Source organism: Amblyomma maculatum, chromosome 1 (genome assembly GCF_055883805.1).
Source record: "Amblyomma maculatum isolate TAMU_Amacu chromosome 1, ASM5588380v1, whole genome shotgun sequence".
NCBI lineage: Eukaryota > Metazoa > Arthropoda > Arachnida > Ixodida > Ixodidae > Amblyomma > Amblyomma maculatum.
This window is the reverse complement of record NC_139344.1, coordinates 63,075,558-63,089,316: the sequence shown is the minus strand read 5'-3', so window position 1 is coordinate 63,089,316 and position 13,759 is coordinate 63,075,558. Positions and strand designations below refer to the sequence as shown.

The 13,759-nt window shown below is 40.7% G+C and overlaps 1 protein-coding gene across 1 annotated transcript in view; it reads right to left on the bottom strand.

The window, feature by feature from the left end:
• Positions 1–13,759, bottom strand: part of LOC146202578 (uncharacterized) — a 36,509-nt gene that overhangs the window by 6,960 nt on the left and 15,790 nt on the right. The window contains exons 4-5 of the mRNA XM_084588237.1: positions 11,508–11,543; positions 9,883–9,978 (exon numbers count right to left, since the gene is read on the bottom strand). Of these exons, the coding sequence (XP_084444363.1) occupies positions 9,883–9,978; positions 11,508–11,543 (132 nt within the window). The remainder of the gene's footprint in view (positions 1–9,882; positions 9,979–11,507; positions 11,544–13,759) is intronic.

Here is a 13,759-nt window from a genome sequence, read left to right as displayed (position 1 = left end):
CTGAAATGTGGCTTTCAGCAAAAGTTGATAGCTCTGAAATCTTTCATTGCAATAAGCATTTTACCACTTATCGGTGTGATAGGGGTGACAGAAATGGTGGTGGCGTTTTGATAGCTGTTGCCAACACACTTTTTTCTTCTCCTGTTCATGTCGTCACCAGTTTAGAACTTATCTGGGTTGAACTGCGCACGCGCTTTAAAAAACTGATCTTGGGAGTTTGCTATCGCCCTCCCTCGTACAGTGCCACGTTTGTTGAAGAACTTCATGATGCTATTTGCGCCATTATCGTTCGTTTTCCAAACGTTCCTACTGTTTTGGTAGGTGACTTCAATTTTCCAACTATATTTTGGTCCAATGAACGTTCTTATGTTGATCCTTTTTCTACAGAGTGCGATGGTTTTTTGCGCATGTGTGCAGACTTTAATTTCTCCCAACTTGTTACCCAGCCTACCCGTGTTACATCTTCTTCATCAAACTTGTTAGACCTTGTTCTCACCACGTCGCCTGATATCGTTGCTCCAATATCTTGTTTGCCAGGTTTAAGTGATCATTGCATGCTCCATTTTTCAGTAAATGTCGCGATACAACACCGATATAACACTTCTAAATATATCCGTGACTACCAAAAGGCAAACTTTGATGCAATTAATCGTGAACTCGCTGCTTTTATCGATGAATACTTGCCCTCTTTTCATGACCGCCCAATTGAAATTAACTGGACCCTTTATAAAGATAAAATATCCTCCCTGACTAATTCTTACGTTCCACTGCGAAAAATATTAACTAACAAGTGTTCGCCCTGGTATAATTCTTCACTAAAACGGCTATCAAACAAAAAGAAACGTCTGTTTCGCTCCGCCAAAGTGTCTAATTCTATGCCCCGGTGGGATGCTTACTATTCTGCTGCGTCTGCATATAAATCGGCACTAAAACAAGCTAAGGAGTCATTTTTTAGTCATACTCTTCCATCGATGCTAATAAATAACCCAAAACAATTTTGGAACGTGGTTAAGAAAACTGACCCATCTACAATCAATCTGAAAACTACAGATGAACAATTAATTCCTAGTGAAATGTGTGCTGATGTTCTTAATGATGTGTTTACTGCTTCTTTTACTAACAATTTAATTACCGAAATTCCTCATTACCCACCGCGTGACTTCCTTGTTATGGACCCCGTTATAATGGATCCTGTGGGTGTAGAAAAAATAATTGAACAACTGAAGATGTCATCATCATGCGGAGTGGACAACATTAACTCAAAATTTTTGAAAAATACTAAAGTGTATAGTGCCATTATTTTTGCTGAACTGTTTAAACAATCTCTTGAGTGTAGCTGTGTTCCTAGCGACTGGAAGGTGGGCAAGGTGGTTCCCCTGCACAAGTCTGGGGACAAACATTCTCCTAATAACTACCGACCCATTTCACTTACTAGCATCCCATGTAAGATCATGGAACATGTCATCTGCTCTCATCTCGTCAATTTTCTTGAATCAAATTCTTTCTTCAGTCATTCCCAACACGGGTTTCGTAAAACATTCTCATGCGAGACTCAGCTTCTATGCTTTTCACAAGACCTTCATTTCATTCTTGACCGGGGTTCCATAGCAGACTGTATATTCCTCGATTTCTCCAAAGCTTTCGATAAAGTTTCTCACCAATTACTACTTTTCAAATTAAGTAACCTCAAACTTGACCCTAACATCGTTTCGTGGCTTCAGTCTTTTCTCACTAACCGTTCTCAATACGTGACAGCAAATAAATCGAACTCTCTTTCCTCTCCAGTGGGCTCAGGCGTTCTCCAGGGCTCCGTACTAGGGCCCTTACTTTTTCTAATTTATATTAATGATTTGCCTAACAGCACTGCTTCTTCTGTGTGTCTCTTTGCTGACGATTGTGTTATTTACCGTGAAATTAACAGTGACTCTGAGATTTCTGTTCTTCAGTCTGATATTAACCAAGTTTCAGAGTGGTGTAAATTATGGCAAATGGAGCTTAACATTAACAAGTGCAAACATATGCGTATTTCTCGTCGTAACAATGAAGTAGCTAATTACAACCTCAATAATACTCCTCTTGAAACTGTGTCTTCATATAAATACCTTGGTGTGCACATAACTTCCAATCTTTCTTGGAATCTGCATGTGGAATCTATTACTAACAATGCTAACCGCATGTTGGGGTACCTGCGCCGAAACTTTAACCTTTCTTTCTAGTTCAATAAAATTGCTTCTTTATAAAACCCTTGTTCGTCCTAAATTGGAATATGCAGCCTCTGTCTGGGACCCTGGCCTTGCATCTCTAGAATCTGAAATCGAATCTGTTCAAAACCGCGCGTCACGTTTTATACTTTCCAACTATCACCGTAACTCCAGTGTTACCGTTATGAAAACAACATTATCATTGCCACCGCTTTCACTACGCAGAAAAATTTCTCGCTTATGCCTATTTCACAAAATCTATTACCACAATCCTGTCCTTAAGAGCCGGCTACTAACTACCCCCACATATGTTTCAGGTCGCATTGATCATCTTCACAAAGTAGGTGTTCCGTCATGTCGTACTAAACACGCCTCTTATTCTTTTGTTCCAAACACTTCTGTCAGTTGGAACCACCTTCCTAGGCACATTGCTGATATTACGGACCCAAATTCTTTTAAGACTGCCGTATGTAATCTATATTTATAGATGGTAGTCAATTGTTTTTGTTCGTTTTCGGTGACATTGTTGACTGTCGGAAATGTTTTTTTTTTTTTGCCTCAACTGCTTTTCCGCTTTTTTTTTTTTTTTTTTTTGCGCCAATCCTCTTTTTTTATCACTTTTCGCCGTGTTATTGTTTCTCCTATGTTGTTTTATGCTGCACTGTACCCTGTACCAATGTATCTTTCCCACTCCCCTCTTTAATGCCTTCGGGCCCTGAGGGTATATGAATAAATAAATAAATAGTGTATGTTTCAGAATGAAGTCCTATGTATTTAATTTTTTTTCCTTCTATAATGTAGGAACATCAATATTACGAATTCGGCTAAAAATAGCAATGCCGCAGCTCGGAACTCTCATGTCAAACAGAAATCACTGTTTCTGTGTGTATGGTCTGTGGGTTGTAGCTATCATCATCAGCATATCAAATGCCAACTCCTAGCTCCACCACAAAGCTGTGGTTTAATATGCAGTAGCCAGCAGGCCTAGACATCTGCCTTTTTTCCTTCTATGTTGTGTGTCATTTGCCCATCGGTTGTTCTATTTTTCGTGCGTGCGGGAAGGTTCCCTTTCTTTTTTTTGTTGCAGATTATCTTATTGTGAAGTTTGTGCGAGATCTGATAATGATTACAGCCAGCGAAGGTGCCAGGAAGATAGAAAAGCAGCTTTCACTGCAAGAAATTGACGCAGGGAAAAAGCGAATCGGCCTATGCAGACAGGTAGCATTGCCCCATCGACCGCCATACTCATTTTGAAAGACCGAGACAAGATTTTCGAACTTCAGGGAACATTGAAGATGAAGTCATATCGAACTCTGATGTTTTTTGCACGTGGACAAAGCCCGTACTTTCATCGCTTTGTGCAGAGGTGTTGAACAAAGTGGAAGTTGTATATACTATACTGGTGTAACGTAATGTGAAGTCGTGTTTGCTGTACGCGGCAGAAGAAATTAGCTGATTTCTTCAAATAAATCAGCTTCGAAGTTAGTGAAACATTTTCATTTCAGGTTTTGCTTGTTCACACACTACTATAATCTGTTTTCTATATTTTTTTCTTTTCCACCAGTTTGCACTGAGTTGAGAGGGGAGAGAAGGAGCATCACTTTTAACTGCCAATATCTTCGCTGTTAATAAAGCTGGCTTAAACGTTTTTGCAATATGTAGAGTATTGATGGAATAACAATTTTTCGTTTACATTTTCTGAACATAGTAAATAACTTTTCAAGATGCCGCTGAGTGTCTCAGTCATAACTCATGTGTTCAGAGTTTAAATGTCGCCCTGAACGCACTGAAGTTGATAACCGCTGTATAGTGGAGCGCTGTAGCAAACTTTGCGCAAATACACATGCGCGCAGTTAATACTCTGGTGTAGCTGTTCTCTGTCAAGCTGTTCCGGGGAACCGAACCCTTCCCTGCTTCTTTTGGGTATCATCTCTATCCTTTTATCCTTGTTCTTCGCTGAACACTGCCACCAAGTTATAAAGTGTCAAGTGGTAGTCAACTGTATGTTCTACCCTGCTCTGAACTTTCTTTCCTTTGCTGTTACTTAGACTGTTACTTTCATTCCGAAAAAGCATGTTTAAATATGTACACGTAATTCGGAGTGTTTCATTCGATTGTCTTCTTCACTCGTGTCGTTGCCTTTTAGAATGTTATTTGGGGTCTATTAAATGTTTTGTGTATTCCTCGTTCTGAGCTTATAAACGTCTTCTTGTTGTTTCAGGTAGCTCTTGAGCTGTATAGAATGCGATGTACACCTACTCATTATACTACAGGCGTATTAGAATTTTTTGCTTTCTTTTCTGACGATTCATGAACCACTTTCCTGCGGCAAAAAGATTAATCTACAACTGCATATCCTGCTGATTAGAAACTTTCATCTTGCAAGGAAGAGTGCAGATGCTTTCCCAGTCTTACCAGATATAAATTTATTGTTTTTCTAAAGAAATGAAACAAATACAAAGAAAACAAAGCCGTAATAGGATTTCTATGCTCACACTATACTAGGTAGGCAGATAAAAGGCATTATATAACATGAAGCATGGTAGCAACAACATCAGATCGAATGGTTTCTCTTATCACCTCACTGCCTTTTATGCAGAAAACAGAAGAAAAGGCAGTAACGGACAAATAAAGAGGAGTTGGGTCCGGTTCCCGCAACAGCCTGCCGGAGGAAAGCTGCACCGGATTGCTCATGGTCACTGCATGCATGCGCACATTCTTGCTGATTTCACTGCTGTGCTCCACCATGTGGCGCTTATCGGCTCCACAGTCGATGCTCACACGTTTAGATTAAAAAATTGGGAGGGTGTCATACAATAAAGAGAGATAGAGAGTGTCTACATGCACGTGCCTTGAAAAATCTATGCAAGTCCAAAGCCAAAATGTATTAGCAAGTGCAACAGAACTGAGATGCCAAAGTAGAACTGCCTACAAGGTAAAAGTAAGCACAGGTGCCATATTGCTATCCAATATCCCTGGTGTCAGGAAGTTATACATGCCAGTGGTGAAAAGGCATACCACAGATGGCACCGCTGTTTGTGTAACTACTGAACTAAAGCATGGTGATGATGATAAAGGGTGTGACCACTGCCTGCAGCTACATGACACAACACAGCCTCTCCTCATAAGCTACAAGTTGCATCGCAGGGCTTCTGAGGGGGCCAAAAATAATGAAAAAAAAAAAAAAAGCAAATTTTTGAAAAAGATATTTTGGAAACCTACAACTCATCTCCTCTATACTTACTAATTTATTCGCTCCCTGGAGGAAACGACATGAATAAATCCCACCTCTTTCTTTGTGTTTTCTGAAAACACAAATGGTTTGACGTTTTCTAGTTTACAAGGATATCTTCGCTTTTAGAGCAGATAAAGGAATAAATTTTTATTGCGGCAAGCTCCTAAGTGATCAACTTATAAAATTTTGGGAACCAATGTCTCACTTTGCACTAGCTAATTCCTTTTAGCGCTCTAATTTATACGGCTCATCAACCACTTTTCCTTATATCGAGCTACAAAATGACTGCCTAATAAAAAATGTAGTTTCTATGTTGCATTCTTTGCACATTATATTATCTAGCCACATGCTAAGGGGGATTCGGGGCTAAAGGGTCAACTTTTGAATTGTCTCACGAATTTCAATAAAATTTTCAGGGTTGGTTTACCCATCTTTTTCAAATATATTCTAAGTTTCATCACCTTAACATAAATAGAAAAAGTTGTAGCTGTGATAATGAGTAATTAAGAGTGTCAGCTTATATAGGAAAACTATCATTTAAAAAATCATGAAGATGTATGTACCAACTGTTTGTGCTTGCATAATTTCTAGGTAGTTCATTGTACAGGATAAGGCCAATTGTGAATTCTTTATGACATTTTTGTAAAAATCTGAGCACTTTAAGAACGAACTTCATTTTTTTCTGTTGTCAATATATGTCACATATTTCATACTTTTTTTTTTTCCTTAGAGAACAATTAGGAATCCAGAAAGTACTTTATCTTGTTTCCAATAAAATTTATGTCCAGAAACCACCTTGAAAGCAGCTTTTTGCAAATGCGTTTGCAAATGCGTTTGGAAACGATAGTTTTCCTAATGGCTCTACTCTTGCAAAAAGAGCAAACTGAGAAAAATGAGTTCATAGATTTCAGAACGTACGATTGCAATTTTGGGCCTAAATTAACAAATCAATGTGGCCTGGTGCACACGTTGGGCCGTCTTTTGCAACACGACACTGCTCTGTGGCAATTGCTTCGAGTTGCTCCTTTTTTTTTTTTAAAATCTTTCCAGCTGTCCAGCACCTCTACTGCACTCGTGAAACGCTTTCCTTGGTTACTTGCTGGGTGCGCCTCTTCGTCTGGGCTCCATATTTTATCTCCAGCTTGTCGAGCACTTTGGTTAGCCAGGTTCCCAGCGGTGCGAAAACGGCGTCAGAAGGTTATGCACTGCGTTTTAGTGAATCCAAACTTCTATTTCGGTTTACCAGCCGAACTGCTGATGCCACAGCTCAAAATTTGCCTTTTCTGTTTCTCTTTTTAGCTGTCTGCTTTACTCTCAACAGCAGGTCCCTTTTGCCCAGAGAGCGGGAAAAACAAGCATTCTAACTTGGGGATACACTCTGCGCTGAGTTTCTTGACCGCTACACGGCTGTGTCTTGAAATCAGTGTTCATAGGCACTTTCGATGGTGAGTGTATCCCATCTCGCAAAAATATTAATTTTAATATTTCTACTATGCAGATGACAACGAAATTTGGTGAGAAGTTTCTTTAATACATGCACAATGCAAGCGACAAAAATTTAGATTTTTTTTTTTTTTTTTTTTAAGTGAAAATAGTGATTTTATCACCGCATCCCCCCTTAAAGGGTAGAGACACCATATCACAAGATTGTGCAAAGCTTGTCACGCGCTTCCTTTGTATTTGAAGACCATCATAGTCAAGTGTTAGACTCAAGGGAAGCGCAGAGAATATTTTAATTCTTTTTTAAAGCTTGTGGAAATGGTCGCTCTTGCATTCCGGACCTGTCGCTAGCGCATTGACTGTGATGTAGGTTCACTGAAAAAATCATAAGTATTAATGACGTCGCACAGTTTTCTGACGTAACAGACGATGCTGCTGGTCAGCTCGTTCCGGCTGTTCTTTTGCACCCGTAGCGCTTTAACAGTTCTGACACACGGACAGCACGACAGCTCACTGTAACCAAAATTATGCTTAATGGCAATATTCATTCAATAAAATTTTCGAAGGCTGCAGCCGATGGCGCTGCAACGGTCGGCAGACGGAATTGTTGTTGGTCGCCGTGCACGTGAGCGGAGTGGCTGGCGGCGCAGCCCTGAGGCAATGTAGCATTCCTTAGCTTTCTACCAGAAAAGACAAATTTTATCAGGACTGCAACAGTAGCATGCCTGCACAAGTGCGAAGCCTTCGGCAACGGCGCCTCCCGTGGGCGTGCCGTGCTCTATGCCTGCCCTACTCATCGCTAGACCTAGTCGGTCTCACCGGACGGCACTCGGAACGGGTCAGCGACTCAACGCTGTTATAAAGGCTCGTCTTCCAACACCGCTTTACTATAGGAAGCCTATATCATACTAAAATCAGCTCGATAAAACGTATGTATGGCGACTATCCTCAATCGGCCTAATTTTCTCTCCACAAGTCGCACCGATGACTGTTCCAGGTCGCTTGCAGCATTGCTCGACACACCGGGGTCACACCGGCACTTCGTGGCGATTTGACGCGCGTCCTGCTATGTAAATAACTGTCGATTTCAGTTCACTGTTGCCAAAACTATACTGGATGACTGTTTTTATTTGCTAAAATTTGTAAATTTTCTCTCAACGGTCACCAGATTCGCACATATGAAGCAGCACTCAAAACAGAGCACGAAAGGGGTGCCTCGATCAGTGTGATTTAAACTATATACTCGCGAGCATTTACGCGCGCTGCTTCATAGTCAAAGCCTCTCCCACTTTTTAATTTTTCCCACCCGCTCGCATAGTATAAGAATTTGGGCAATATTGTAGCGAAGCAAGCGGCCGACATCGGCACTGCTACGAGCAAAACGTTGTCGGAGAGCGAGTTAGCTACAGCTGTTCGCAGGCGACAACGGCATGTTTCCAAATATTTCGCATTGGCGCGGCATGACAGGATCGCCAAAACAATGCAAACATGTTTAGGCATGCAGTTGACTATAGTGAACTAGATACAATTGACCAACTCTTTCTGCCATGTGACTGCACCATGAGAGCATATGGCGGAGTCACACTGCAAACTGTCAGTCACACTGCGCCTGCTCCTTGACGTCACGAGTTTTTGGCCCACGTGACGTTTCAATGTTATGTCTTCTGTTTCTTGACGTCGAGTAAAAGCCTGGCAACTATGAACCGCAACCGAAACTGCCGCATACTAATAATACGATAAAAAATTATTTAATGCGATTTTGGGCTCCTAACACCATGCTCTGTGCTTACAGAATCGCTACGCACTATTTACAATGCAAAAGCACAGCACGAAAATTTGGTGTCCATACCACTTTAACGATACTTTTCTAATGAGTGTTTTTGTTCTCTATTGTTTCTATCAACAAAGGAGACAGGAGAGAAAATGCCAAATATTTTGCAAATTAATTGATACATCAGAAACATGATTACGTATTTGAGATCAGCATTAAAAACTGATTAAGGCTGTTCCTTTTTTATTGCACTTAGTCTAAAATAAAGAAACACGCTCCAAGAGCCCTGTCTCCCACAAATGCAGAGTAAACGTGTTTGCTTAAAGCCACTAGTGCAGACTCGCCAAGTACTAACTAACTCATAAGCATGCAAACAGTTATGTTATACAAGTTGATAGGAGGAGTGTTCAGTATCAGCTGGTTATTAGACAACTGCACGATTCCACTAGCACCATAAATGCTGTCACGATGTGCCCTTTTCTCGATTAAGCCAGAGTTTGATGATGTGGGTACAGCCTAAGTATGTTACCCTTGACATATTTTAGAAGCTTTTACCTCTCTGCATGTACCCAAAATAGACTAGTGCCGTGAGACGAGACATCAGTGGCGCCGAGGATGGGATGTCTGCTGAACTTAAAGAGGCCTTCACGTCTCACATGACCTGCTGCACATACTTTCATTGTGCTGCATGCGGAAGTGTAAATTCTCTAATAACAAGTTTATTATTGCACTGTTGGTGCTGTGATATATGGTGTGCGCTGCTAGCCACAGTAATTAGATGTTCACGCCCAGAGCTTCCGTTCATCAATATCAACAACATTCAAACTTTCACTTTTTACTGTCTCCAAAAGCTGGCAGCGGACCTACATGATGCATCTCCATGCAACCAATACCTGAGTGAATATGGTCCAGTATTCTCTTCTCTCAAAATAGCATAAATTATGTAATACGATGGGTAACTTTTCACTTCTACTTTTGGTAAAATAGAAGTGTTACATTCCAGTAAATACATTAATTTGTTATCTTACGAAAGCTCTATGGACAGTACACACAGTGGATTCAGTGCACTGTACAGATTTTGTGCATGCTGTACAAACAGCCTTTCCAGTAGGCTGTGTAGGCCTGGACTGCAGAAGTTGTCACAGGGTTAAAAGATATGCGAAGTGTATTCTCCCAAACAAAACAACAGACACAAAAAAATAATGATATATAGTACTGACGACAGTGTGACTTACATGGCCGTAGTGCCCCTGGCGACCGCAGTTGAAGCAGTAGCGTTCTTCTCGTGGGCGCACCTTGACCCGAGCTTTAACAATGGGACCATCTGTAGTCTAAAATGGAAAGACAAGAGAGACCAGCCCACGATAGAGGTTACACAGTACAGTGCACACAGTAACTGGTCCCACACGAAGTTATGATGCAGCTTGGTTCAAATGAAACTGTGCAACTCTTGAAACCACAACCTTGCGTAACGGGGCTCCAAGTCACTTGCCTCAAGATTGATAAGTGAGTCTATGTAATGGGTAGATTTAACTATGCTTGCAAGTACCATGTCATTTGGTCCTGTGTCTTGCATAACATCCTTCCATAACTTAGGCTTCTATATCATGCCATCAACAATGCAGCAGGCATTGAGGTGGGAGGAGGGGAGTCAGCATCTGCACTAAAGACAACAGCAAAAGCCAGCTGGACATGGCAACAGCATTTGTTCATATGCCTTAGTACCTAATTCCACTCATGATGGTGGGAGCTAGGCTGTCACGCAACGTTACTGTCTGCAGCCTTGGTAAGAAGGGCAATGCTACTAGTGACATCAGTGATTAGAGAAATAGATGGCAAAATCTGAATTGAGAGAAGCAGCAAAATCAACCGCTGTAATTAAATTCCTCTGCTCGTGCAAGTGGTACTGAAACATCTTTAGTTGATGGTCACATCATAAATCTTCAGTCCCCTCTCCACTAAAATAAGCCAGCTTTTCAAGATAGTGAGTGGAACTATTTTAAAACTGCGAAAACTGCAAACTGAAAAGAAGCTCAGTCTGTGAACAGGTGCTATGTGTAATGCAGCAACAACATCCCAAGCATTGCTAGAAAGTTTGATAAAATGCCTAAGGCAATCTAATACAAGCATCAAACTGCTCTTGATGAAGCAGGGAGAGGTGTTAATGCGCAGGTAATATTTGTGATGTTGCAAATGCAGTGTTCCCTGTAAAAATAACCTAAATAAGCTCACGGAAATGGCAAGCTTTGAAATTTGCTTGCGCTGCAAAAATATTTCGCATGGCTGCCAAACTTGGTGGAAATCAGGAACAAGAGAAATACTGCAGAACAACTTTCAATAAATTATATTTAGTTCGAAAAACACCCAGAGCTGCCCCTTAATGTCCCAAAGTGAAACATGAGTTACGAGGAGTGCCGTAGTCGTGAGTTTGGGATTAATTTAGACTGCCAGGCTTTTTTGTGTGCTGACATTAAACAGCACGAGAGCGTTCCTGCATTTCGCCTCCATTTAACTGCAGCCAGCACAGCTGGGATTCAAGCCTGCAACCCTGGGATCAGCAGCCAAATGCCAAAGCCACTAAGCCATTGCAATGGGTCCTTGTAATTAGTATGAGGAACTGTCAATGAGTACAGAGGTTTTTTTCATGAAGAAGGCATCCTTATGGCCCTTCTGGGAAGTGCGTCACATAATGAAAACATCATGTCTTTGCTGGTTAACTAAGTAACGTCAGAAGCTTCCCCTACAGCATGTGGAAGTGGTGGTACCATTGACCATAACAAAGATAGCACCAGGGATTTAAAGTCAAGAACACACCTTTCAATGAACCAATCTTGCAACGCTGCTAAAGAAGCACACTTACCGTCATATGGTATCGCCGCCACAAGTCTGGACAGCGCTGCAAAAAGTTACAGTATGACGGTCAGCCAAACAAATCTGCATCAAATGTTCACAGCCATATCCGCTATGTATGGACATGCATCGAAAAAGACATCTCAGTAGATAGTCTCTCGAGTCTCGCAAGACTATTAGCTCTGAAGCACCCTTGCAAGCCATCCTTTATTTATATTTATGTAACCTTTATTTAAAACCCAGTCAAACCACAAAGCTTAGCGTCATTTTCAGCAAATACACTTTATCTCACAAGTTTCACACGAAAACATGGTCCTGCATGGTGAAATAGTGTCAGCTGAAATTAATATCGGTGAGTGCAGGTCAAACAAATAGTATGCACTTGAAAGTTTTAATCGCACCCACAACTTTAGAAGCCGTATAGAAATAAATTAAATAAAAAGTTTTGCTCTAAAGTTTTAATGCTGATAGCCTCCCAGACAAAATGCTGTGCCTCCCAGACAAAATGCTATGGGAACAGATTGACAAGGGCCAGAGTACTACTTTCTGAGCAGGAATAGCACATAGTACCAGCTGCATGACAACTGCATGATAAGGGTAATGCTGTAGCTACAAACATAACTTCAAAATATATCTCATAGCAGCTCTTGTGATGGTAATTTCAGGCTGGATTTTGTTTTGCTGGTTAAAACCAGAGGGACACTGCATATTAACGACCATAAGAATTTTTTTAACAAGGCAGCAATATTTTTAAGAACCTCTTGCTTACAAGGATTAGGCCACATTGTTAATTCTGATAAGCTTTTTAAGAAGTTTTGATAGCCATTTAAAACTTTTAAATGGTACAGAAGACAGTAGTTGTAAAGCTTCTGAATGCTAATTATATTATGCTTAGGAGCGTGTCTCTGGCAGATGGTAGTTGGCCGATGAAAGTCAAGCACAGATCAGCCGGTGGATTGTATGACGTCATGAAACCCCATCTCATGGCTAAATTTGTAGGCATTGTCAACTCAAGCAGCTCATTTGAGATGTAATCGAACCCAATGGGACCCTTGGGTCCAGAGACAGACATGCTATTCCTGGGCTATGCAGGCACGTTTGTATGGCGTGGTTAAAATGTGGCTTTATGTCACTTCTGCCAGCTTGGACGTGACTTCACGTCACATACCCCTAGGCCAAGATTATTGTTGAGCTTGTAGGTATAACAGTACAAGTTCCAACCCTGCTAATTATTATTTTCTTACAAATATTCGTTAAAGTGCCATACTTCAGAGCCAACGCTAGCTCTTTACTTCTTCACACAATTATGTGTTTCCATGAATAGTCCTACAAGTGGCAAATATCTGTAAAAATATTTGATTCATACTGGATTGAGTTCTACTTGACCAGTACTCGATTTTGTTTCTGGTTACAGTATTCATGCTCACTTCAGTAGAAAAGCCTCACTATTCATCACGGGTAATGGTCGTCTCTGAGATTGCATACCCTAACAATATGGGTTGACATATTCAGAATTCAGAGACAATTTTGGAAATGAGGAGAGCATGTCAGACGAAAAATATCACGGCGAGGCTACTAACTGCTCATTTTACAATATGTGGTCAAACTTCAAACACTGTCTTTTTCAGTTCTATATCTTTGGTTGCCCTCCTCAGTTTTATGCAGTGTTTTGATAACTCCTTTCTGGTTCACAAAAGAAACCTTGGTACCATTTTCTTCAAAGAGAAGTGAGGTACCCAATGAGATTCTTTTTTTGTTTAGATCATACATAAAGAGCAATTTGCAATTAGCTTAATGAGTTCCAGTGTGAAATGTTGCAACTTTTTTCTCTCAACATAGTATGTCAGGGTGACATGCCTTTAGAGGAAAACGAAGAATGCAATCGGGCATGGGAACTCTTTAGCTATTAATCCACGTAACTAAAAGCAACAAAGTGTGATGAGAAAGTTTATTAAAGGTGTATAAGAATTAATTATGCTTTGGACTTTGTAAGATAACTTTTGATCTAAGAACACGAGCTAAATTACGATTACCTTTTTGGAATTGGAAGAGAAAAACATACATGTGCAAAGTTTCGTGAGATCCTAATAATAAACTAATGAAGTCCTAAGACCCTCATCCTCCCTTGAAAAAGTACTGTTTGCACACCTCTAGTGAACTCAATAGACCTTGCCACATTCAAGGTGTATGTGCTATCCATTCAGTATGATGAATGTAATCTCTGTGATAGTAGTAATAGTACAAGACTTTTATTCGGCCAAC